The following is a 26,068-nucleotide window of genomic DNA, read 5'->3' on the forward strand; positions in this document are numbered from 1 at the left end:
TTTTGTCCATGGTAACATCAGTTGTAACGTCTGTTGTATTGTCCATGCTTACATCAGCTGTTACGTCTGATGTTTTGTCCATGGTAACAACAGTTGTTACGTCTGATGGTTTGTCTATGGTAACATCAGTTGTTACGTCTGTTGTTTTGTCCATGCCTACATCAGTTGTGACGTCGTTTGTTTTGTCCTTGGTAACATCAGTTGTTACGTCTGTTGTTTTGTCCATGGTAACAATAGTTGTTACGTCTGTTATTTTGTCCATGGTAACATCAGTTGTAACGTCTGTTGTTTTGTCCATGGTTACATCATTTGTTACGTCTTTTGTTTTGTCCATGGGAACATCAGTTGTTACGTCTGCTGTTTTGTCAGTGGTAACATCAGTTGTAACGTCTGTTGTTTTGTCCATGGTAACATGAGTTGTAAAGTCTTTTGGTTTGAACATTGTAACATCAGTTGTTACGTCTGTTGGTTTGTCCATGGTAACATCAATTGTAGGACTGTTATTTTGTCCATGGTAACATCAGTTTTTACGTCTGTTATTTTGTCCATGGTAACATCAGTTGTACGACTGTTATTTTGTCCATGGTAACATCAGTTTTTACGTCTGTTATTTTGTCCCTGGCTACATCAGTTGTTACGTCTGTTATTTTGTCCATGGTAACATCAGTTTTTACGTCTGTTATTTTGTCCCTGGTTACATCAGTTGTAACGTCTGTTGTTTTGTCCATTGTAACATCAGTTTTCACGACTGTTATTTTGTCCATGGTAACATCAGTTGTAACGTGTGTTGTTTTGTCTATGGTAACATCAGTTGTTACGTCTATTGTTTTGTCCATGCTTACATCAGTTGTTACGTCTGTTGTTTTGTTCATGGTGACATCAGTTTTAACGTCTGTTGTTTTGTCCATGGTAACATCAGTTTTAACGTCTGTTGTTTTGTCCATGGTTACATCAGTTGTTACGTCTGTTGTTTTGTCCATGGTAACATCAGTTATTACGTCTGTTGTTTTGTCCATGGTAACATCAGTTGTTACGTCTGTTGTTTTGTCAGTGGTAACATCAGTTGTTACGTCTGTTGTTTTGTCCATGGTAACATCAGTTAACACGTTTGTGTGTGGTCAGCTTTTACGTCAGTTGTTAGGCCTATGTCTTTTGGTGTAGTTCGTTGAAATGTTTGAATCACTTGTATGACACTTTATTGATACGAAGCTGAAAGTACATTACACACACCTTCAAAGTGGGACATTTATAGAGTAAAACACTTCTTGTATGACACTTTATTGACACGGAGCTGAAAGTACATTACACACACCGTCAACCTGGGACAAAGCAAGAATTTCACAGAATGAATGACCTGTCCGGATGCCAACATGCGAAGGGTCGAACAAGACTTGTAAGTGGTATGTCAGTTGACTCAGGGAAGAAGAAACCTGTGGTGTTCTGATATTGTAATGTATATAAAATCTGACATATCATATGATAAACTACGAATGAATATAGCAGATTGGCATTGTGTGAGAATGCATGAGTTATTTTGTTTTTTTATTTGATTATTATTGCTGTGTAGTTATATGACCCAATTTTTTCAAAATGAGTATTTCCGACGAAATACAAAGGTTAATCCGGAAAGAAAGGCCTACGACACATGAAAACGAACGAGCAGGATACAGTATTGTAACAAAATATATGGTATGATAAATTATTAGGAATAATTTATGACGTAATATTTGAATGAAACATGAAATATAATGTTGGTATTGGCGTGAAGACATTAGATTGTACGGCAAACTTAAATCCAGGGCCGCTAAACCCTTGCTGCTCCCATCCACTTCCAACATATACATATGCATTCATCACATTCTGCGCAACTAAAAAGTTTTCTTATAAATCTACCTTATTGGTCCAGGTCTATCGATTTTAAATATGTGTTAGTGCTTATCTTGTTGTAAATTTACTGATACGTAAGTAGAAATCTACAATAAATAGCTCATAATAAGTTTAGTGAATTAAGTCATATTACGGTATTATACAATAATGATAATAATTTATACATTAATATACTAACCTTCACTAGCAACTATTTCTGTAACATATGGATGACAGGTTATGTCAAATGTGTTGTATGCATCACGTAAAACTCATTGACACACGAAACCTGATTTTACACAGCTGGCATTGCACATAAGTGTGCATGTCTCGGTATGACACCAGTACATGTTAATAGCAGTATTTATACAGACACGTCATTGATAACGGTAGTTCATACAAGTTAGCTACATAGATCCAAGTTTTACGAAAGTACTTACAAATTAATGGAAAGTCTTGCTTAGGAATTTCAATAAGTAAAATAACGTTTGTAGACTGGAGCCAGGTATGTAACAGTAGTAATGTTTATATTAAATTTTATAACGAATTGAATCAAAAATGGTTTTGGATGTGTTCTGTTAAAGGTTAAGATCATTATTACTAAAAGGACTCGAGATCCAGACTTTAGATCGACTGTTCGCAAATATATCATTCTTGGTTTGTCGGTTGACAAACGTCACTGATACGAAAGATAGTATTGCCCCGATGCAATTTAACGTCTTGGTATGCGGATGACCAAAGAGGCGAAAGAGACTATATCTCATTTTGGGTGTTGTTTTAAAAAATCAAGGGTTGTGTTGCTAACAATTGATATTAACAGAACAAAAGATCTGCTCGAAGCTTATTACATAGCGAATGATCGCCAAAACCTCTAGCTTTGTATAAAGGTCACTGAATCGATTGAATATCTAAAATGACAACTTCAGTAAAACGAACAAGAGAATACCAAAATGTAAAAAGGAACCTTAACCTAACCCTATCCCTGATTCAAAATCGATGAAACAACGGGGAAATGGAGCACTGTATAGTTATACGGAAAACACTGAAATTGTTCAGATAGGATTAAATAGGATTTATTAGGACGCAGTCAACTACTTGCCTCTATGTTCATATCATACAATACAAAAATAATAATTTAAAAATCACTCCCGTTGTTAGATTTGTAGCTAGCTAGGAGATTTAGTTTCAGTTCCATATGTTTCCAATGATTGTCCAACATAAGGTCAAAGCTTCTAATTCTAGTAGCCTGTATGACCACCACAGAAGGACTGTTCCATACATCAACAGTTCTGTAGCCAAATAAATGTTTCTTAAAATATCTGATTTACAAGGACAGTAATGTCAAGTATCACGTATGAATAAGTCAGGTAATGTATTGGAAAAGCAGATTAAGATAAAACTCAGTAAGAAACAAACGTTACGTAAAAAACAAATTCCAGTATGACCTGACGAGGATTTTGGTTAGGTCTTCGTTTTCCAAGATATGTTTCCATTGGTAAGAATGGAACCCTCTTTGCATACTTTGATCGCGGGTGCATGCGTACTGCGTGCGTGCTTACAAAGAGAGATAACTCCTAACGAGCACGTGTTCATGATTATGTCAGTAATATACGGTAAAAAATAATTATTAAATGATGGGAGTTCGAGAATCTTCAGGATGAGTGTCCTGTTATATTAAATAGCAGATATAATGTGATATCAACAAGTCTTTTGCTCTTCGCAATACTACTGGTGTATTGTATAAATTTGGAATAAAATATTTATATGTATGTTTAAATTTAAGAACACTGGAACATGTACCGTCTGTTTTTGTTTTCAAAATTTTTTGGTTCAAACATTTCCAATATATCATGTCGAAGGAGCTCTTTCATCTTCGTAATGCAATTGATTTATTGTTTAAATTGAGTTGAAATACGTTGATAGATATCATGTAATACTTTATATTTTGTCATTTTTTGACCATGTAAATGTTTCACTATTAAGGTGTTTACGAGTGTGGCTAAAAACTTATCGACTGAACGTTTTTTTGTTTTGCAATCTTTGGTGTTTACTAAGTACTCTCTTTTTGTGTTTTGTTTTATCTATCACTCTTTTGAACATAATTTTTTGTCATGGCTTTAGTAGTCACCGAGTTCCATTCAACGTATTCATATGAACAATTTGCCTTTTTCCGATTCATTTTTATTACTGTTATTTATTGAGCACAATTATAGACAATAATTCAAATAAAATATTGTTATAATAAATATTTAATCCCTGCCACAACTTGAAATTCTTAATTGTTATTAACGTTCGATGGAAAAAAATTGATATTATAGGATGACCGTGTATCGGGTATCTCCGTTAATATCACTAGGGTCATCACGAGTTAACAGTGGTATGACAAGGGCTGGCCTTATATACTGTAATAGTCAATAAAGTAGTCATTTAGTGTCAGTGCAGATTTGGTAGTGGTGATTTTTCCTAAACTTCAAAGGTGCAATTCCCGTTTTTTACTAGGGAAAATAACAACCTGTCTTTACCAAATAAACTACATAGGAAAAGACGGCTCGAACGAGCTTATATTCTGAAAACGTGATCATCACTTTCGTCACAAATTCTATGCACAATTGGTGATGGATGATTACATAGTTATATGGTATAAAAGTATGAGAGAAAATCAATAAACTACTGCAGTGTAACGCAGACAGTGCTATCTTAACCTAAGGCTCGTGCTTAACTTCAACAGTGTCACTCTCAGCTGGGATCTCTCTGTCTATATCAGAGTGATATATTCTTTAAAGATGGATGTAAAAGGTATTTAAGTCATCATGCCACTACACACCATTGATACAGATATATATTACGACCCGCGTCACATCTGGTATTGTATACGGATATCTTTTCCGACCTGCGTCACATCTTGCATTATATATGGATATATATTACGACCCACAGGATACCTCGCATGCTACTCACTACGGCATTCGACACTCCAAATATTGAATATTGAGTTTTATCTTACCGGTGGCACAGTTACATTGGAAATACTATCTATAACGACCCGCAGAACACCTCACTTTTGATACGAATATGTATCACGATGAAGAGAAGATTTAATGAAACTTCTTTTTTAATAACCTCTAAATATTTTATTATTACTAGAGTTCCAATGGAGAAATAATAGCACTGGCGATCGACACCCACGACTCACTGCTGTTCTGGTATGACAGCTCCACAGGAAAGGACGGTATTTACAAAGGCAATGTCATTGGTGACGGTGTAACGTCTACCACGGTAGTTGTCAACTATCCGGGTAAGTACACCGTATGCTGTAGTGTTGAACTATTTTGTTGATAGACTGAATCATCAATGAGTCCGTGAACAAATACGTTGATTAACAATATCAAAGTGAGCATCGAGCCGAGACCAAGGATTGTATTGAAAACATGAAATGTTAAGTAGCCAATGGAAACTCCTAAGAACAATCACCTGTAACGTAGGTTTACTCCGTACTTGTACATCTAATTTTCATTTTTAATGTTATGACATGTACTAGTATTTTCTTTCAGAAATGTACGTCACTGGTCTTGCAGTTGATTGGGTTATCAAACATTTGTATTGGACCGACTCTTTCCACTCGTTTGTAACGGTTTCGGATTATTCTGGAAATAATCGCGTGGTGGCTGTGACGTCCAAACTGATGTTACCAAGAGGAATAACCGTCGATCCAATCAATAGGTTCGTGTTACAATGTAATATAATACTAAAGTACCAATAGACATATACATGGGATACAGTAACGAAATGTTCATTTCACATCATTAGTATAGTATTGCTGGGTGATGTATATACTCCCGAACAATGGAACCAAATCCATGGCTTATAATATTGCAACGTATTGTTTGTTCAATGTTCATTTATTTCCAAAAGTTTACAAGTTATAGGTACAGAATATTAATACAATTAATACTTGCAAATACACGCTCGTCATTTATACCTGTATGATATTATGATTAGTGAACATGTAGTCTCGAGCCGAGGTTTTCATAGCTGTAAGTAATAGTGAAGTTTTGTAACATTATGTTTATCTCATAGTAATGATATTAATCCTATATGTATTAGTGTGACGTAATATGTATTAGTGTGACGTAATATCTATCCTCTAGCTAATATTTATGTGTGATTGTTTAGTAATATCCCAGAACGACAGTTTTTATTCTAATGATGATATGTTTGTAAAGTAGTATATAATTCGAGCATAAGTTTCTAAGATTTTACTTTTAAATTTATATGTCCCCGGTATTGTTCATTATCGACCTTTGGATATTATTAAACTGTATGTCTCTTTCCTGAGGAGATCTGACAAGAGCCGTCATTTGGTGAATGACTATTTTGCATACACATAACCTTTTAATGTACTCGTTAGATAATGTTATCAATGCTATGATTTGTTGTTATTTACTTGTATAATGTAAATTAGCCTTTTAGAAGAAATTACAATGTAGCATTCATTCTAAAGTAATTTTTGAACTCTCCCTGTATTACTTTATCAAAATATTTGTTTAATATGTTTGTAAAGTAGTATTGCAACTCACCTAATACCAGAACAGTTATAGTTTTACTTTACATTTCATCAGTTTTATGTTATGAAATAGCATAGTATACTTTACTGTTTCAGAAATCTTAAAAAGATCAATTTTAATGTTAAACAACGTCATACTATTTCAAATAATGTTTTAATTTCTATTTTGTTCAATCAAATACATTGATGATTCCATTGTACTGGTGTATACGTAACTCAGTAACTCAGTAACTCAGAGTGGTGTATACGTAACTCAGTAACTCAGAGGTGTCCTGTTACGTTTAGATCTTTATACATCGGGGACCAGGGGGCTCACCAAATCATGAAGTGTGCTATGGATGGTCTCTTCTCTTGTACCCATATATCTCCTGCCGTCTGGCCAAATCAGCTGTTTGCTTCTACAAGGTACAGTGCACACTTAAATTATATGTTTACATACGTACAAAGTGAGTATATATTTACATGTGTACAAAGTACAGTTTATAAATACGTGTACAGATAACTATACACGCTGATATAGTGAGTATTTATTTTCAAACGTACAGAGTGAATATATTGATACGTGTATAACTTTGCGTGTTCTGTTTAGAAGAATAGTTGACCCTTGTGAGTCTCATAACGGCATCATGTGTTTCATTTGTAGTGGTGTTCTTGATGCGTGAATCTAATGTATGACTCTAGTGTCGGTGTTTGTGAGTGAATGATTTGTTTTGGTGAAATTAAAATGATTTGTTTGGGTGAAATGATAATGATTTGTTCGGGTGAAATAATAATGATTTGTTTGGATGAAATTATAATGATTTGTTTGGGTGAAATGATAATAATTTGTTCGGGTGAAATGATAATGATTTGTTTGGATAAAATTATAACGATTTGTTTGGGTGAAATGATAATGATTTGTTCGGGTGAAATGATAATGATTTGTTTGGATGAAATTATAATGATTTGTTTGGGTGAAATGATAATGTTTATAAATACGTGTACAGATAACTATACACGCTGATATAGTGAGTATTTATTTTCAAACGTACAGAGTGAATATATTGATACGTGTACAACTTTGCGTGTTCGGTTTAGAAGAATAGTTGACCCTTGTGAGTCTCATAACGGCATCATGTGTTTCATTTGTAGTGGTGTTCTTGATGCGTGAATCTAATGTATGACTCTAGTGTTGGTGTTTGTGAGTGAATGATTTGTTTTGGTGCAATTAAAATGATTTGTTTGGGTGAAATGATAATGATTTGTTCGGGGGAAATGATAATGATTTGTTTGGATGAAATTGTAATGATTTGTTTGGGTGAAATGATAATGATTTGTTCGGGTGAAATGATAATGATTTGTTTGGATGAAATTATAATGATGTTTGTGAGTGAATGATTTGTTTTGGTGCAATTAAAATGATTTGTTTGGGTGAAATGATAATGATTTGTTTTGGTGAAATTATAATGATTTGTATGGCAGAAATGATAATGATTTGTTTTGGTGAAATTATAATGATTTGTTTGGGTGAAATTATAATGATTTGTTTTGGTGAAATGATAATGATTTGTTTGGGTGAAATGAAAATGATTTTTTTTGGTGAAATGATAATGATTTGTTTGGGTGAAATTATAATTGTTTGTTTGGGTGAAATGATAATGATTTGTTCGGGTGAAATAATAATGATTTGTTTGGATGAAATTATAATGTTTTGTTTGGGTGAAATGATAATGATTTGTTCGGGCGAAATGATAATGATTTGTTTGGATGAAATTATAATGTTTTGTTTGGGTGAAATGATAATGATTTGTTCGGGTGAAATGATATTGATTTGTTTGGATGAAATTATAACGATTTGTTTGGGTGAAATGATGATGATTTGTTCGGGTGAAATGATGATGATTTGTTTGGATGAAATTATAATGATTTGTTTGGGTGCAATGATAATGATTTGTTTTGGTGAAATGATAATGATTTGTTTTGGTAGAATGATAATGATTTGTTTTGGTGAAATAATAATGATTTGTTTGGGTGAAATTATATTAATGATGATGATTTGTTCGGGTGAAATGATAATGATTTCTTTGGGTGAAATGATAATGATTTGTTTGGGTGAAATGATGATGATTTGTTCGGGTGAAATGATGATGATTTGTTTGGATGAAATGATAATGATTTGTTTGGGTGAAATGAAAATGATTTTTTTTGGTGAAATGATAATGATTTGTTTGGGTGAAATGAAAATGATTTTTTTTGGTGAAATGATAATGATTTGTTTTGGTAGAATGATAATGATTTGTTTTGGTGAAATGATAATATTTGTTTGGATGAAATTATAATGATTTGTTTGGGTGCAATGATAATGATTTGTTTTGGTGAAATAATAATGATTTGTTTGGGTGAAATTATAATTGTTTGTTTGGGTGAAATGATAATGATTTGTTCGGGCGAAATGATAATGATTTGTTTGGATGAAATTATAATGGTTTGTTTGGGTGAAATGCTAATGATTTGTTTTGGTGAAATTATAATGATTTGTTTGGGTGAAATTAAAATGATTCGTTTGGGTGAAATGATAATGATTTGTTCGGGCGAAATGATAATGATTTGTTTGGATGAAATTATAATGTTTTGTTTGGGTGAAATGATAATGATTTGTTCGGGCGAAATGATAATGATTTGGTTGGATGAAATTATAATGATTTGTTTGGGTTAAATGATAATAATTTGTTCGGGTGAAATGATAATGATTTCTTTGGGTGAAATGATAATGATTTGTTTGGGTGAAATGAAAATGATTTGTTTTGGTGAAATGATAATATTTGTTTGGATGAAATTATAATGATTTGTTTGGGTGAAATTATATTAATGATGATGATTTGTTCGGGTGAAATGATGATGATTTGTTTGGATGAAATTATAATGATTTGTTTGGGTGCAATGATAATGATTTGTTTTGGTGAAATAATAATGATTTGTTTGGGTGAAATTATATTAATGATGATGATTTGTTCGGGTGAAATGATGATGATTTGTTTGGATGAAATGATAATGATTTGTTTGGGTGAAATGAAAATGATTTTTTTTGGTGAAATGATAATGATTTGTTTGGGTGAAATGATGATGATTTGTTCGGGTGAAATGATGATGATTTGTTTGGATGAAATTATAATGATTTGTTTGGGTGAAATTATAATGATTTGTTTGGGTGAAATGATAATGATTTGTTTGGGTGAAATGATAATGATTTGTTTGGGTGAAATGAAAATGATTTGTTTTGGTGAAATGATAATGATTTGTTTTGGTGAATTGATAATGATTTGTTTTGGGTGAAATGATAATGATTTGTTTTGGGTGAAATGATAATGATTTGTTTTGGTGAAATAATAATGATTTGTTTGGGTGAAATTATAATGATTTGTTTGGATGAACTAATAATGATTTGTTTTGGTGAAATGATAATGATTTGTTTGGGTGAAATTATAATGATTTGTTTGGGTGAAATTATAATTATTTGTTTGGATGATATTATAATGATTTGCTTGGGTGAAATGATAATGATTTGTTTTGGTGAAATGATAATGATTTGTTTTGGTGAAATGATAATGATTTGTTTTGGGTGAAATGATAATGATTTGTTTTGGTGAAATAATAATGATTTGTTTGGGTGAAATTATAATGATTTGTTTGGATGAACTAATAATGATTTGTTTTGGTGAAATGATAATGATTTGTTTGGGTGAAATTATAATGATTTGTTTGGGTGAAATTATAATTATTTGTTTGGATGATATTATAATGATTTGCTTGGGTGAAATGATAATGATTTGTTTTGGTGAAATGATAATGATTTGTTTTGGTGAAATGATAATGATTTGTTTTGGGTGAAATGATAATGATTTGTTTTGGTGAAATAATAATGATTTGTTTGGGTGAAATTATAATGATTTGTTTGGATGAACTAATAATGATTTGTTTTGGTGAAATGATAATGATTTGTTTGGGTGAAATTATAATGATTTGTTTGGGTGAAATTATAATTATTTGTTTGGATGATATTATAATGATTTGCTTGGGTGAAATGATAATGATTTGTTTTGGTGAAATGATAATGATTTGTTTTGGTGAAATGATAATGATTTGTTTTGGTGAAATGATAATGATTTGTTTGGGTGAAATGGTAATGATTTCTTAAGGTGAAATTATAATTGCCTTTACTTCACATTCCTGATACAGATATGTCGTGTTTCACTTTGTTTACGATTTTTCTGTTGTCGATTGTTTTGTATATTATTCTGCCGTTCTTTGAGGAATTCCTGATATTGCTGGAATTTTGTCTGATTTTGAAAAATCCACCAATATGAGTGTGGTCCCTATCAGACATGTACCCATTCATTTGGTAGTGTACCTGTGTTGACATGTTTCTAGTCATTTGGTAGTGTACCTGTGTTGATATGTTCCCAGTCATTTGGTTATGTACCTGTGTTGACATGTTTCCAGTTGTTTGGTAGTGTACCTGTGTCCACATGTTCCTAGTCATTTGGTAGTGTACCTGTGTTGACATGTTCCCAGTCATTTGGTAGTGTACCTGTCGTGACATGTTCCCAGTCATTTGGTGGTGTACCTGTGGTGACATGTTCCCAGTCATTTGGTAGTGTACCTGTGTTGACATGTTTCCAGTAGTTTGGTAGTGTACCTGTGTCCACATATTCCTAGTCATTTGGTAGTGTACCTACGTTATCATGTTCACAGTCATTTGGTAGTGTATCTGTGTCCACATGTTCCTAGTCATTTGGTAGTGTACCTGTGTTGACATGTTCCCAGTCATTTGGTAGTGTACATGTGTTGATATGTTCCCAGTCATTTGGTAGTGTACCTGTGGCGACATATTCCCAGTCATTTGGTAGTGTACCTGTGTTGATATGTTCCCAGTCATTTGGTAGTGTACCTGTGTTGACATGTTTCAAGTCATTTGATAGTGTACCTGTGTTGACATTTTCCCAGTCATTAGGTAGTGTGCCTGTATTGAGTGTTGTACTGAAAGATCTTTTTGTGTGTGATTATTCGTGTCATGATATCATACGACTTACTCCGTTATATCCGTGTATTTCTGTTTTTTTATTTGGATTGATTTTATTTTGTCGTCACATGTGATGTGAATTTAAGGCATGACCATATTTGGTGATGGTGTTTTATCACGCACGTTCTTCTTTGCTGTTGAGCTTGTCGCTGGAAATGTTTTTTAGGCTCTTTGCAAAGACGCCATGTAAATACCACCCTTTGTAGATAGGTCTGTTACGAATTGTCCCTTGTTGCGGATGGTAAGCTATGGTTGTTTTATTTCCTTGTTGTTCCAACCATTAGGACACGATGGGTTGTCTTTATTATTGGAGTGTGAAGAGTCCGTTTCAATGATGAGTATTTGTTAATTTACTTTCGATATGCAATGCCTGTTTACTTTGTGTATCAACTTTGATGGTGCAGTATGTTTGAGTAAGCTAGATGTCTGTGCAGCTCTTGGAGTGAAGGTGTTTATGAAAGACGTATGAGACAACGGAGGGAGGGAGCTATGCATGGGATTCGATGTTTGTAAGTCAGGAGTTTTCGCGAATCGTGTTGTTTATAGATGCTTGTAGTTTTTAAGATAAATCGGTTGCTGCTGGGACAGTTTGTTGGTCAAATGTATTCATCACCATGCTTAGGTAATATTTATGTTTCCCCATTTGGTCAGGTTGTAGAAATGCCATGGTTTTCGTTCCTAATAGTCTTACGGCTGCTTCTGTGTCTGCAATGTCGTAATCAACTCTACTAATGAATGGTAACTTTGTCGTGTCAACGATATCTTATATAAGTGCAAAGTCAGGTGTTCCCCACGTGCAGATTGATTATGGTTTTAGTGAGCGAGTTGTTTGCAGTTATTGCGAATAGCGTTTGGAGTTTTGTTCGAGCCTTTGATACATGTTTGCCAACCTAGGCAGGAGGGCTAAAATCCCAGCCTTTGAATATGGTGGTTTCGTGATGGTTGGTGTGTATATTGTCTTAGTATGGCGATTTCCAGTTGTGGGTGTACATTGCCTCCATCAGATGGTGATCACAAAGTTGAATGGTGTTGTATATTCACACCCTGTATCAAATGGGTGGTGTTCAGAACTCGTCTATTGTTCTTGCATATTGTTATGATTTGTTGCGATTTTTGTCAACAACTTTGCTCATTTGTAAACAAATTTGCTTTTAGAAACGTTTCGTGGACAGATGGATGGTCAAATAAGTTTGTCAGTTGTTCGTCAGAACTGTCAAACTGTTATGCCATAGCGGTCAATACGCAACGCCTCAACAACGGAAACATGACGTCATTGTTTGGAATGGTCAAGACAGACTCGGGGCAAATTGTGTCCATCTTAAACGATTTAATCACCATATCACTAAGAGATAACAGTACGAGTGAACGAACGGGTGTTGGCAACACGTACTACATTATGTCCACCAGTACAACTACACAACCGACAAGTAAGTACCAGGACATAGGAAGCAGGCAATACGTTTAGAGTATACTCAACGACAGGTAAGTACATGGATATAGTCAGCTGACACGTACGTACCGGGATATAGTCAGCAGACAGGTAAGTACATGGTATACTTACCGACAGGAAAGTACACCGGGATATAGACAGCAGACAGGCAAGTACAGTAGTATAGTCAGCAGACAGGTAAGTACCGGGATATAGTCAGCAGACAGGTAAGTACACGGTATACTCACCGACAGGTAAGTACAGGGATATAGTCAGCAGACAGGCAAGTACAGGGATATAGTCATCTGACAGGTAAGTACACGGTATACTCACCGACAGGTAAGTACAGGGATATAATCAGCTGACGGGTACGTACCGGAATATAGTCAGCAGACAGGTAAGTACATGGTATACTCACCGACAGGTAAGTACACCGGGATATAGACAGCAGACAGGCAAATATAGTAGTATAGTCAGCAGACAGGTAAATACCGGGATATAGTCAGCAGACAGGTAAATACACGGTATACTCACCGACAGGTAAGTACCGGGATATAGTCAGCAGACAGGCAAGTACAGGGATATAGTCAGCTGACAGGTAAGTGCACGGTATACTCACCGACAGGTAAGTACAGGGATATAATCAGCTGACGGTTACGTACCCGGATATAGTCAGCAGACAGGTAGGTACACGGTATACTCACCGACAGGTAAGTACAGGGATATAGTCAGCAGACAGGTAAGTACACGGAATACTCACCGACAGGTAAGTACAGGGATATACTCAGCTGACAGGTACGTACCGAGATATAGTCAGCAGACAGGTAAGTACACGGTATACTCACCAACAGGTAAGTACAGGGATATAGTCAGCAGAGAGGTACGCACCGGGATATAGTCCTTAAACATGTAAGTACCGGGATATAGTCAGCAGACAGGTGCGTACAGGGTATACTCACCAACAGATAAGTACCGGGATATAGTCAGCAGACAGGAAAGTAGCCGGTATATACTAAACCGACAGGCTAGTACCGGGATATAGTCAGCAGACAGGTAAGTACACGGTATACTCACCGACATGTAAGTACAGGGATATAGTCATCAGACAGATAAGTACCGGGATATAGTCATCAGACAGGTAAGTACCGGGATATAGTCAGCAGACAGGTAAGTACCGGGATATAGTCAGCAGACAGGTAAGTACACGGTATACTTACCGACATGTAAGTACAGGGATATAGTCATCAGACAGGTAAGTACCGGGATATAGTCAGCAGACAGGTGCGTACAGGGTATACTCACCGACAGGTAAGTACCGGGATATACTTAACAGACCTGTTAGTACCAGGAAGTACTCAATCGACAGGTAAGCACCAGGATATACTAAATCAACAGGTAAGTACCGTTATATACTAAACCGATACCAACTAAATATTCAGCAGAGATAAGGGAATAAGTTATTTACAATTTTGTTTAGGTACAGTTTTAAAGCTTTTAAGCTGAACTGCATTGCGATGTATTCATTTAGAGAATTATTATTGCAGGGTGTTTACACAGATATTTTATATATCAATTCTAGGTAGTGTTCTATTTCATTGCTGTAGCCTGATTCAATTTTTTTTCCATTTTTGCGTTAGGACAAACAAATCCATGTACAAACAACAACATGGGTTGTTCCCAGCTGTGCTTCTCCGATTCTAGTGACCGGTACCGATGTAGCTGCTCCTCCCTGTCAACCACTGTTATCGCAACCGACGGCAAGAGTTGTAGCCGTGAGTAGATCATCACTCATTACAAAACACTACCTTCGAGTAGTTTCCTCATGTCACTTAAACGTGTTATATATATATGAGATGATCATGTCACTCGTTTTAACAGACCCGTTGTAGATAACTATAATCGAGTGAGGTGAATAACGTGGGGGTCTAGCAGATTTTTTTTATTATTTTTATTTTGATATACAACCATTGAAATGGCATGCCAGCGAGTCAAAGTTTATGATATTTCAGAGGAACGACACTTTATAGTGGTCGTTAAGTTGCTCCACCATCTGTTGATACCGTTTGCATACCACCATAGCTGTTGTGTGGAATGAAAACTCCAAATAAACAATTACTCGTGACGTATCCCGAAGTGAATATAAACGTCACCATGTGGGGTTTTCATGTCACTTGTTTAAGGTTCACTCACATTGTAGTTGTTGTTGAGGTCGCATTAATGTTCAGGTTCACAGTAAGGTTGCCACACTATACTTGGCACTGTCCGCACACTTTAGTGGTAGTGGTGCTCAAGGTATTGATCACATTCAATTTAGGTCTAGTGGTGTTCATAGCACTATTCCAATTCAATGTGGTACTAACGGCGTTGTTCACATCATTTCAGTGTCCACATCAATGTTCATATTGAAATATAGTGATAGTGGTGTTGACAGCACTAGTTATGTACTAACTTGTGGGTATCGTAACATCATTACATGCACTAGGCAGAAGACAGCAACAAAAGTGTCATATAACATATGTGATCAGGATCAGGATTTATAGATAAAAAACTTATCAGTGAGAAAACTTAACCTGAATTTCCTGTAATTTTAATTATGCATTCCCTATATTTCCAAATAATCAGCTTCCAACATCACGTAATTCAATTACGTTTTAATAAGAAACATAAGGGTACGAGGCATTCCAAATACGGCACAAGCAATTACTTCCATTCCAGGTATGAACTATTTTCTTACTGCATGTATGTGTTATGTACTAGAAGTCAATACTCTCATCAGATGAAAAGCATCGTTAAGAACTATGATTTCTCCTGTTTATAGTTCCAAGCAGAACAACAAAGTTCCTGCTGTACGCTGAAGAAGGCAGAGGTCAAATTGGGTTGGTTTCCACAACCTTGAAGGGACACACGGTGATAGCGTGGTCTCCCAAACCAAGAGCCCTTGCGTATGACCCACTAGACAAGGTAGGTAACTACTGCTTCCTTCATTAGGTTTTAATACGGGTTTTACGTTAGTATTTACTGATGGATCCAAATCAAAATCATAGTATCCTTTAACAGTTTAAATCGATGAAACAGTCTTTGATAAACCCCCTTACTGTAAATAGTAGGAAAAAATGGAACATGCAAGTTCAATACTATTGTGCTTTATTATAACAGGTTTATTTTGATTTTTGCCTTCGGCACTATAAGTTCATAGTTTAATTGGTGACTTTATTATTTGATTGTGTATTTTTGAACACTATAATCGTATTGCATAGTTGTGGGCTCTAATATTTCATATAGTATAGTTATGGGTGATATAGTGCATAGGTTGGATGTTGAGTTTATGGTCTCATACTTTTAATACATAAATATTTCCTTCAGGTTGGTAAGTAAGGATTATGAAAAGTTCTTGTTACACAACCAATAAGTGTTTCTATGTAACGTTTTGATGACTAGTACGGTATGTACTAAATCGAGATGAGGGGGCTCATAAACTCTCGAGCATCTATGACAAAGTATTAAACAAAGCGTAGCTGAATCGAGTCATTTCGGTACATATATAACCCGCTTACAGCGTAGCCAATTCGACATCGATTTTGTGGACAACTCGTACATCATATTTTACACCTCTGTATGCATACGCTTCACTGGCCATTTGTCTGATGACAGAATACTTACCGTACTACATCGAAACGTCACATAGAAACACTCATTGTTTGTACTAACAAACTAAAATGTCACTCTTTTTCCAAGCTTACGGAAGCTTCATCAGGGATTAAATGTCACTTATTGGTTGTGTAACAAGAACTGTTCATAGTCCCATAATTTTGTTGCAAGCTCTATGGCTATTGTTTAGTTGCAAGTTCTGTGATCTCATGACTTTGTGTGTTAAATGTAATCATCAATTCACAGGATACAGTGGCCCAGTATACACAGTAGACAAAGTTCACCTAACATTGTGTACCCAGCTCGTTCACAAACATGCAAAATAAATATGTTTATTTTAAAAATTATTTACGCCAACATACCGAAACTATCAAAACTGAATATATTTTAATACAATATCCTTAATGCTATGAACTCGATGTTTGTTTAAGAAAGATATATTGAATTCTGAAAATTTAGTCAGTATTTCTAACGCCTTGTTACCATTGACCTACCTTTGCTACCTATACAGTTTTTGACATATCTTAAATAACATAATGCTGTTTTCAACCTAGATGGTGTACTTCAGTGATACGAAATATCAGACGATTTCTAAAGTTGGACTGAACGGAAGTTCCCTAGCTGTATTTCTATCCAAAGAAAACAATATTGGAAATGTAGAAGGTATGATTGTTATTGAAAATAGTTTTTTCTCTCTCCTGAACGGACGTGAAAAGGGATTGGGTTAACTGCCCGAACACGCGGGTTTTTTCCATGTACTCCGGTTTCCTCCCACATTAAGACCTCCAGAGCGCTAATACGTGGCTAACAAGTTTAATATAAAGCAAAATAAATTGTTTCATAATTGTAAAATATTTTTAAGCGTGGTAATTATGGGGTTTTATACTTGTTTTCAAAATTCTAGTCTCTGCATGCTGTTATGACGTAGACAGACAACTATGAACTAGTGATATAGTCTACGTCATAACATCATAAGGAGATGACGATTAGGAAAATGACTAAAAAAACATAAATTCACCTTTTAATTATAGGTCATTTATGCTTGGATTATTTTAGAAGTTCACTTGAAATAGTATGACAACTAGGATAAGTCAGTAATGTGTTATTATGATGTTTACATAACTGATGCCTATATGTGTTATTATGATGTTTACATAACTGATGCCTATACAAAATGTACCTACATATTAAGCTCACCTGCCCGAAAGGCAAGTGGACTTACGCCATGGTGCGTTCGTCGTCCGTCCGGCGTCAACCTTTAACTTTATTAGTTAAATATGATGCAATTGTAAAGCACTTGGATAAAGGTAAAGAAGCCAGAATGATATTTTGTGACATCAGCAAAGCTTTCGACAGGGTCTGGCATGATGGTTTAATTTTCAAATTAAAAAAATATGGGTTTTGCGGTAATATTTTGAAATGGTTTTCTTCGTATTTAATTGATAGGAGACAGAGGGTGGTCTTTGATGGATTTAAATCTAACTGGAAAACGTTAAAGGCGGGGGTACCACAGGGGTCAGTTTTAGGGCCATTTTTATTTTTACTGTACATAAATGATATCGGAGAAAATTTAATCTCTAATGTCAAGCTTTTCGCTGACGACACATCGTTATATGCATTGATAGAGGGAAACAGACAGGAAGCTGCTGACATACTAAATGAAGACTTACGTAAAATCTCTATCTGGGCTGATAAATGGGGTATCATCTTCAATCCGGATAAAACGGAGGCTCTACTTTTCTCAAGGCGGGTCGACTCTGAGACGTTGCATCCTAACCTATTTTTTAATAATGCAGTTATTAATAACGTTATTGATCATAAACACCTTGGTCTTATTTTCAATGGCAAAGCCAACTGGTCAACTCATATAAATTATATTTATGAAAAAGCATATAAAAGACTGAATATACTTAGAATGTTAAAATTTAAGATTGATAGAAAATCCCTTGAAACAATATATATATCATATGTTCGTCCAATCCTCGAATATGCTGATATTGTATGGGCTAACTGTTCCCAGAGAGAGTGCAACGTCTTAGAGTCAATCCAACTTGAAGCAGCACGCATTATTTCTGGTTTAAGACGAGGAACGAGCCATAACATTTTATATAGGGAGACTGGCTTTGTTAAACTTAGTAAAAGAAGACATTTACATCAAAATATTGCATTTTTTAAATTCTTTAATAACAATTGTCCATCTCATGTCTCAGACTTGATACTGCCCTTTCTTAATAACTTTGAACATTACAACTTTCGACACAATAGGTTATTTGACATTCCAGTACCAAGAACGCATTTATATAACTCTAGTTATTTTCCAAAACTGATGTCAGAATGGAACAATCCAGCCTGTCTGTTTCCCACTATGACATCTCTTGGAGCTCTGAAAAAGGAATGTTTACGTTCATCCCATATGGATGATGTTCACCCAATATGTAGTAACATTTGTAAATATCACGGTAATAGAAAAATTAACATAACATTATGTCAGTTAAGAAATTCTGCAAGTAATTTAAATTCAGATTTATTTAATGCACATCTAAATGATAGCCCTGCTTGCGTATGTGGTTCCCCCTTCGAAGATCGTGATCATTTTTTCCTGCGCTGTCCTTTTTATACTAACCAACGACTAATATTACTTAACTCTCTGTCAGCGATGAGTGATGCTATTCCACTCTATACCCAAACTTTTATTTATGGTTTCCAATCACGAGACGTAAATATGAATATAAAAATTGTGGAGACGGTTCAGAATTACATTAGAGACACTAGACGTTTTTATTAGATTCTCAAATAACTTTGTAAAATAATTTCTTTTATAACAATTGTGATATTTGAAATATGTATTGTCAAATCAAATTCAAAGTACAAATAATCTCTTATTTTAATACTTAAAGAAACACCTGTAAAAGTAGCATTTATATGATATGTATATACTGTTATGTTTTGTAAGGAGAGGGCTTATATAGGCTATGCCTGTTGCCCAATTCCTTTTGTACATAAGATCAGTACAATAAAATATTCTGAAATGAAAACCTTTAACTTTAAACAACTTCTTCTCAGTAGCCAAAAAGCCTATGATGATGATATTTGGCCGGTAGCATGCTGGGATGGAGAGCTACCAAGTTTGTTTAAATGAATGACATTCATTCATTTTCAAGGTCACAGGGGTCAAATATGTTAAACTGATATTTGGCTACTAACATGCTGGGATGAATGCCTACCTACTTTGTTCAAATAAATGACCTTGACTTATATCCAAGGTCACAGAGGTCAAAACGTTTAAACAACTTCTTCGGAATAACCAAGATGCCTAGGGTGTTGATATTTAACCATTGACATGCTGGGATGAATGGCTAAAGTTTGTTCAAATGAATGACCTTGAATTATATTCAAGGTTACAGGGGTCAAAAATGTTGAAAACTGTAAACAACTTCTTCTGTATAACCAAAAGGACAAGAATGATGATATTTGGTCAGTTACACGCTTGGATGAAGGGCTACCAAGTTTGTTCAAATGAACTACCTTCACCCATTAGCAAGGTCACAGGGGTCAAATAAGTCAAATTTTTAAACAACTTCTGAATAATCTAAAGGTCCAGGGTAATGATATTTGGCCAGAAGTAAGCTGGCATGAAAGGCTATAAAGTCTGTTGAACTTAATGTCATTGTTTGAATTTCAAGGTCATATGTGTCACATGTTATATCATTTGATAGATTCTTTTGAATCAAATACTGGTATTTTACATGTAGCTGTATCTTAATCCACTTTTAAGATTACAAGTGTAAGATGAATGCCAGGTGAGCGATTCAGGCCCATTGTGCCTCTTGTTGCATCTGTATTTTGTTTAGTTTCCTATCCAGGGACCTTGGTTGCAGTCTGTAATACATTGCGAAACTCGAGCTACTTGTATAGTCCAACCTGATACACTTAAACAAGGGCCCCTAGGTTCCTTTTTGTGCGCTTCAACTTACTTAATCCCAGATCGGAATTATTTTGCAATAAGTCAAGAGCAGGATTCTATACGGATACTAACGACCAGTGGTGATGTCTGAAGCTTATCATAAGGTTTCTATTTCACAGCAATGACACTAGACCTGAAGCAGCGTCGTCTTTACTTCATCAATCGGTTTGAGTGGGAAGTGAATAACACGACCAGGAGTATGGCCAGGATCGAGATGGCAGGGCTCACAACAAATGAAAGAGTTTTGATACGTCACACAGAAGACAGCATTTCTGATATTGAAATCATTCACCATCAAACAGCATCGTAATATTTTGTTTTGTTCCACAATAAGTATTCATACTTATAACGTTTTGTTGATTTCGACGTTTTATTTATTTTATTAATCGTTTTATTTTCAAAAACAAAATTTTGATTTATCATTTTTAACAAAACCCAATGATCCTTGTCGTGAACTTTCGTTTGCATTCGACTATTGCCTTCTGCTGAGACTCCTTCTCAGCATAATTATACCATAGTCCCCATCTGAAGGCAATACGTTCTTGCGCAGGAATATACAAAACAAAACAATTAGTACATGATACTGACTGTTAGGTATAGGATATATACACATTTATGATCTGTCGATGCATACTTTTTCAATTTGTCTGTATATGTTTCTAAATGATCATCCCAAAATGATCGTGCCTTTCAGCTATCTATACTACTCTGTCGGTGATCCAAGCCCAGCTGTGTACAAGATGTCCCTGGACGGAAGGAAGAGGGTCCCTTTAATCCTGCCCGGTCTAGTCAACCCTACTCGACTATCTAGTAGTGGAGAAACCCTGTTTGTCCTGAACAACCAAAAGTTGATAATCTGGTCGGGTGCTGTAGCAGTCGAGCACAATATCACAAGCCAGGTAAACTTCATACTGTATAACAAAAATGTTTGTCAAAAGTTAACACGTTTTTGTAACAAATGCTTCAAAATATTATGTTGATTAAACAGTGAAGTCCTACGTTTTCAATCGTCATGTGTTAATTTAATAATGGCAAACTGTTTACATTGTTCTTTCATTCAAATCTATTTCACTGACACTGACACTGAATAGTCAAAGGGATTGGGCACAAGATCTTACAACTAGGCTTTCTCCAAAATGTTCCTTGATATACAATGTAAATCATGTCTTATTTCGCTCGCATTGTTTTCCAATCCAGGCTGTGTCCATGACAGGCGAGACCCGGAACGTTTATCTCAGCTCAGGAAGATTTTCCTTGTTCAAGTTTAACAGACTAAGTGAGAGAGCAGGAGATTCTGTTTCTGCTGATGTAGATCCAGTAGACATGCTCTATGTTGACACTCGATCATCAGGATCAACAGCTGGTAAGCATGATGGTATATTCTAGCTACTGATAATGTTCTGTACACAGTAGTTAGTTACCAATTTTTGGATTTGTATATAAAGTTATGACGATAAAAATAATAAGGTATATTTGATACTTGTATGTGGACGCTGTGGTATTTGTGTCTTTGTATGATGACGCAAGAATGATTGTTAATGCAATGGTTTATGTTGTTATTATTATGCATGGACGCTGTGTACTATGCTTTGTACCTGTGTTTGGACGCTGTGGTATGCTTTATCCTTGTGTGTGAAGACGCTGTACTATGTTTTGTTCCTGTGTTTGGACGCTGTGGTATGCTTTATCATTGTGTGTGAAGACACTGTATTGTGTTTTGTTCCTGTGTTTGGACGCTGTGGTATTTTTCATTTCAACAAATTTTATTGACAAAGTTGATATAAGTCAATTGGATGGAATAACAGGCAAAGCCTATATAATTTCTCTCAAGCGGTGGCTAAATTAACGGATTCTGTTATTTTTATTTGATTTAATTAATACATCAATTTTGAAATGAAAATTATAAACACAAAAAATAAAGGGATGCAACTTCTTCTTAATTAACATTACTGAAATACAAATACACTCACACTTCTCAAATCACACATAAAACACTTACAATGTATATAAGCTATATAGCTATCAAATCACACAGATATTTGCAGACATTGACCAAAAGTCCATGTGCAAATATATGCACAGGTCACAGTCGCCAAAACTATTAAGTTATTATAATTTTATATGCAAACAGATAGCTAGTCTATGTGTAATTCAATGTATAAGACGGAAACTGTAAAACAAGACAGATTGAACAAATCTTACAACAAACGAACATGCTCAACTTAAAACTCCTATGTCCGTAGAAGAATACCATTTATAGAAAAGTAGGTAAAGTTACTTAATTGTGGAGTATAATTGAAATAGGGATAGTAAAGTATAAAAGTATAAAGTATAAGGTCATGGCTGGGTAGATCGTATAGAGATTAAAACGCCCCGATTTACCAATAAATAACTGTACATCATTAAGTAACTGTCTGTTTGGTAGTCCATCACAATCAGGGCAGCCTTGTAGAAAAATGTTTGTATCTCAATAGAAGTAAATAAAGTTAGTCTGAAATCATTATACAATGGACATTCAAGAAAATAATGGAAAACTGTTTCATATTCAAAAGAGCAAGCACAAGAGGGACAGTCAGTTAAATGGTCATTGAATAAATCAAAATCTAAATTGCTACAGAAGTTTCTAAGTTGACAATAATATTGGCCCGTCTATCACCTTCAGTTTTAAAAATTATGGTTGTTTCATTATCGATAATGATATCTTTATTCAGTTTGTGTTTAAAGGTTGCAAGAGTTGGGGAGTTTAAGAGATCATTATCAGAAGTGTTAGTTGTGCGGCATATTAGAGGGAGGAAACTGTCAAAATAATTGTTAGTTCTGCATATTGGTGGATTAAACAGTCTTGTTTGTCTGAAGGAATAGGGATTATTGTTTTGATTGTTAATGCAAGGATTTAAGACATCTTGTAAGTATGGAGGTGACAGCCAATGCATTATTTTATACATCATTATGTGTTCGTATTTATTTATTCTTGTTGACAGAGTTTCCCAACCAAGTTCATTATAAAGTTTATTATAAGATGTTCCAGATCGAAGTCCAGTAATGATTCTGGCTGCTTCTAATTGAATAGATTCTAGAAGTTCTTAAGATTGTTGAGTGCAATTATCCCATGCTATATCTGCATATTCCAAAATTGGCCTAATAAATGCTATATAAATTTCAATTTTAATTAATGATTTACGATTGACTTTAGTTTTAGAAGAATATTTAATCTACTATAAGCTTTTTCATATATATTCAGAATGTGTTGTTTCCAAGATGCATCATCCTTTAAAGTCAGTCCTAAGTGTGTATGTGCTGTTGAGTCAGTGATTTGGCTGTTTTTGGAAAGTTATTGGAGGGTGATGTTTGTTATGTTTTATAGAAAATATTACAGATTTAGTTTTGTTAGGGTTAAATTTGATGTCCCATATACCTGCCCATTCACCAATGTTAGAGAGATCATTTGTCAGAACTTGTGCTGCATGTGCTGGGTTTTTATCTATAATAACATATAAGGAGGTGTCATCTGCAAAAAGCTTAATATTAGTTGAAACATTGTCAGTGGTACCTACCTGTCGATTTAGTATATCCTGGTACTAACCTGTCGATTAAGTAAATCCTGGTACTAACAGATATGTTAAGTATATCCCTGTACTTACCTGTCTGCTGACTATATCCCTGTACTTACCTGTCTGCTGACTATATCCTGTACTTACCTGTCTGCTGACTATATCCTGTATTTACCTGTCTGCTGACTATATCCTGTATTTACCTGTCTGCTGACTATATTCTGTACTTACCTGTCTGCTGACTATATCCTGTATTTACCTGTCTGCTGACTATATCCTGTATTTACCTGTCTGCTGTCTATATCCTGTACTTACCTGTCTGCTGTCTATATCCTGTACTTACTACCTGTGGTATGCTTTACCCATGTGTGTGAAGACGCTGTACTATGTTTTGTTTTTATTAATGTATGTGGAAGCAAGGGAATGTTTTGTTCCTGTGTTTGGACGCTGAGGAATGCTTTACCCATGTGCGTGAAGGCGCTGTACTATGTTTTGTTTTTATTAATGTATGTTGAAGCAAGGGAATGTTTTGTTCCTGTGTTTGGACGCTGTGGTATGGTTTACCCATGTGCGTGAAGACGCTGTACTATGTTTTGTTTTTATTGATGTATGTGGAAGCAAGGGAATGTTTTGTTCCATTGTTGGGACGCTGTGGTATGTTTTGTTCCTGTATTGGGACGCTGTGGTATGTTTTGTTCCTGTGTTCAGACGCTGTGGTATGTTTTGTTCCATTGTTTGGACGCTGTGGTATGTTTTGTTCCATTGTTTGGACGATGTGGTATGTTTTGTTCCTGTGTTGGGACGCTGTGGTAAGTTTTGTTCCATTGTTTGGACGCTGTGGTATGGTTTGTTCCATTGTTTGGACTAAGTGGTATGTTTTGTTCCTGTGTTTTGACGTTGTGGTATGTCTGACCCGCGTGTGTATTGAAGAAGTGGTATGTGTTGTCCCATTGTTAGGACGTTATCCTTATCTGTGGATAATAATGCATTTTCCCGATGTAAGACGCTATAATTTGGTCCTGTGTGTGGACGATGTGTTACGCTCTGTCCTGTGTTTTGATAAAGTGGTTTATTTATTTATTGTATCATGAAGCTAAATAAAATTTTGTTTCAATTTGTACGCAAAGGTATGTTTTATATCTGTCGTCGCTCAAGTATATTTTGTCCTGTTGTGTTTTTGTCCATGTGGAATGACGCTGTAGTATACTTTGTCCTTGTGTGTAGACGCTGTAGTGTAGTTTGTCCCTGTCCGTTGACGCTGAAGTATACTTTGTCCTCGTGTGTAGACTCTGTAGTGTAGTTTGTCCCTGTTCGGTGACGCTGAAGTATACTTTGTCTTTGTGTGCGGACGCTGTTGTGTATTTTGCACTTATATGTAGACTCTGAAGTGTAGTATGTCCTTGTGTGTAGACTCTGTAGTGTATTATGTACTTTAGCCTAGATTCTGTAGTGTATTATATGCTTTAGCCTAGACTCTGTAGTGTACTATGTATTTTAGCCTAGACTCTGTAGTGTATTATGTATTTTAGACTAGACTCTGTAGTGTATTATGTGCTTGTGTATAGACTCTGTAGTGTATTATGTCCTTGTGTGTAGACTAAGTAGTGTATTATGTCCTTGTGCGTAGACTCTGTAGTGTATTATGTGCTTGTGTGTAGACTATGTAGTGTATTATGTCCTTGTGTGTAGACTCTGTAGTGTATTATGTGCTTTAGCCTGGACTCTGTAGTGTATTATGTCCTTGTGTTTTGACTCTGTAGTGTATTATGTCCTTGTGTTTTGACTCTGTAGTGTATTATGTCCTTGTGCGTAGACTCTGTAGTGTATTAGGTCCTTGTGTGTAGACTCTGTAGTGTATTATGTGCTTTAGCCTGGACTCTGTAGTGTATTATGTCCTTGTGTGAAGACTCTGTAGTGTAGTATGTCCTTGTGTGTAGACTCTGTAGTGTATTATGTCCTTGTGTGTAGACTCTGTAGTGTATTATGT

General features: G+C 35.3%; 1 protein-coding gene across 2 annotated transcripts in view; it reads left to right on the forward strand.

Annotated features, from left to right (window-relative positions):
- Positions 1-26,068, forward strand: part of LOC110443509 (prolow-density lipoprotein receptor-related protein 1-like) — a 92,193-nt gene that overhangs the window by 25,081 nt on the left and 41,044 nt on the right. For both annotated transcript variants that reach the window (XM_021487777.1, XM_021487768.1), the window contains exons 3-12: positions 5,011-5,161; positions 5,418-5,586; positions 6,716-6,835; positions 12,645-12,916; positions 14,556-14,690; positions 15,737-15,879; positions 17,121-17,229; positions 20,650-20,836; positions 21,225-21,429; positions 21,728-21,893. In XM_021487777.1, coding sequence (XP_021343452.1) covers positions 5,011-5,161; positions 5,418-5,586; positions 6,716-6,835; positions 12,645-12,916; positions 14,556-14,690; positions 15,737-15,879; positions 17,121-17,229; positions 20,650-20,836; positions 21,225-21,429; positions 21,728-21,893 — 1,657 coding nt within the window. The remainder of the gene's footprint in view (positions 1-5,010; positions 5,162-5,417; positions 5,587-6,715; positions 6,836-12,644; positions 12,917-14,555; positions 14,691-15,736; positions 15,880-17,120; positions 17,230-20,649; positions 20,837-21,224; positions 21,430-21,727; positions 21,894-26,068) is intronic.

The sequence above is a fragment of the Mizuhopecten yessoensis genome, unplaced genomic scaffold, assembly GCF_002113885.1.
Source record: "Mizuhopecten yessoensis strain PY_sf001 unplaced genomic scaffold, ASM211388v2 scaffold1961, whole genome shotgun sequence".
NCBI classification, from domain to species: Eukaryota; Metazoa; Mollusca; class Bivalvia; order Pectinida; family Pectinidae; genus Mizuhopecten; species Mizuhopecten yessoensis.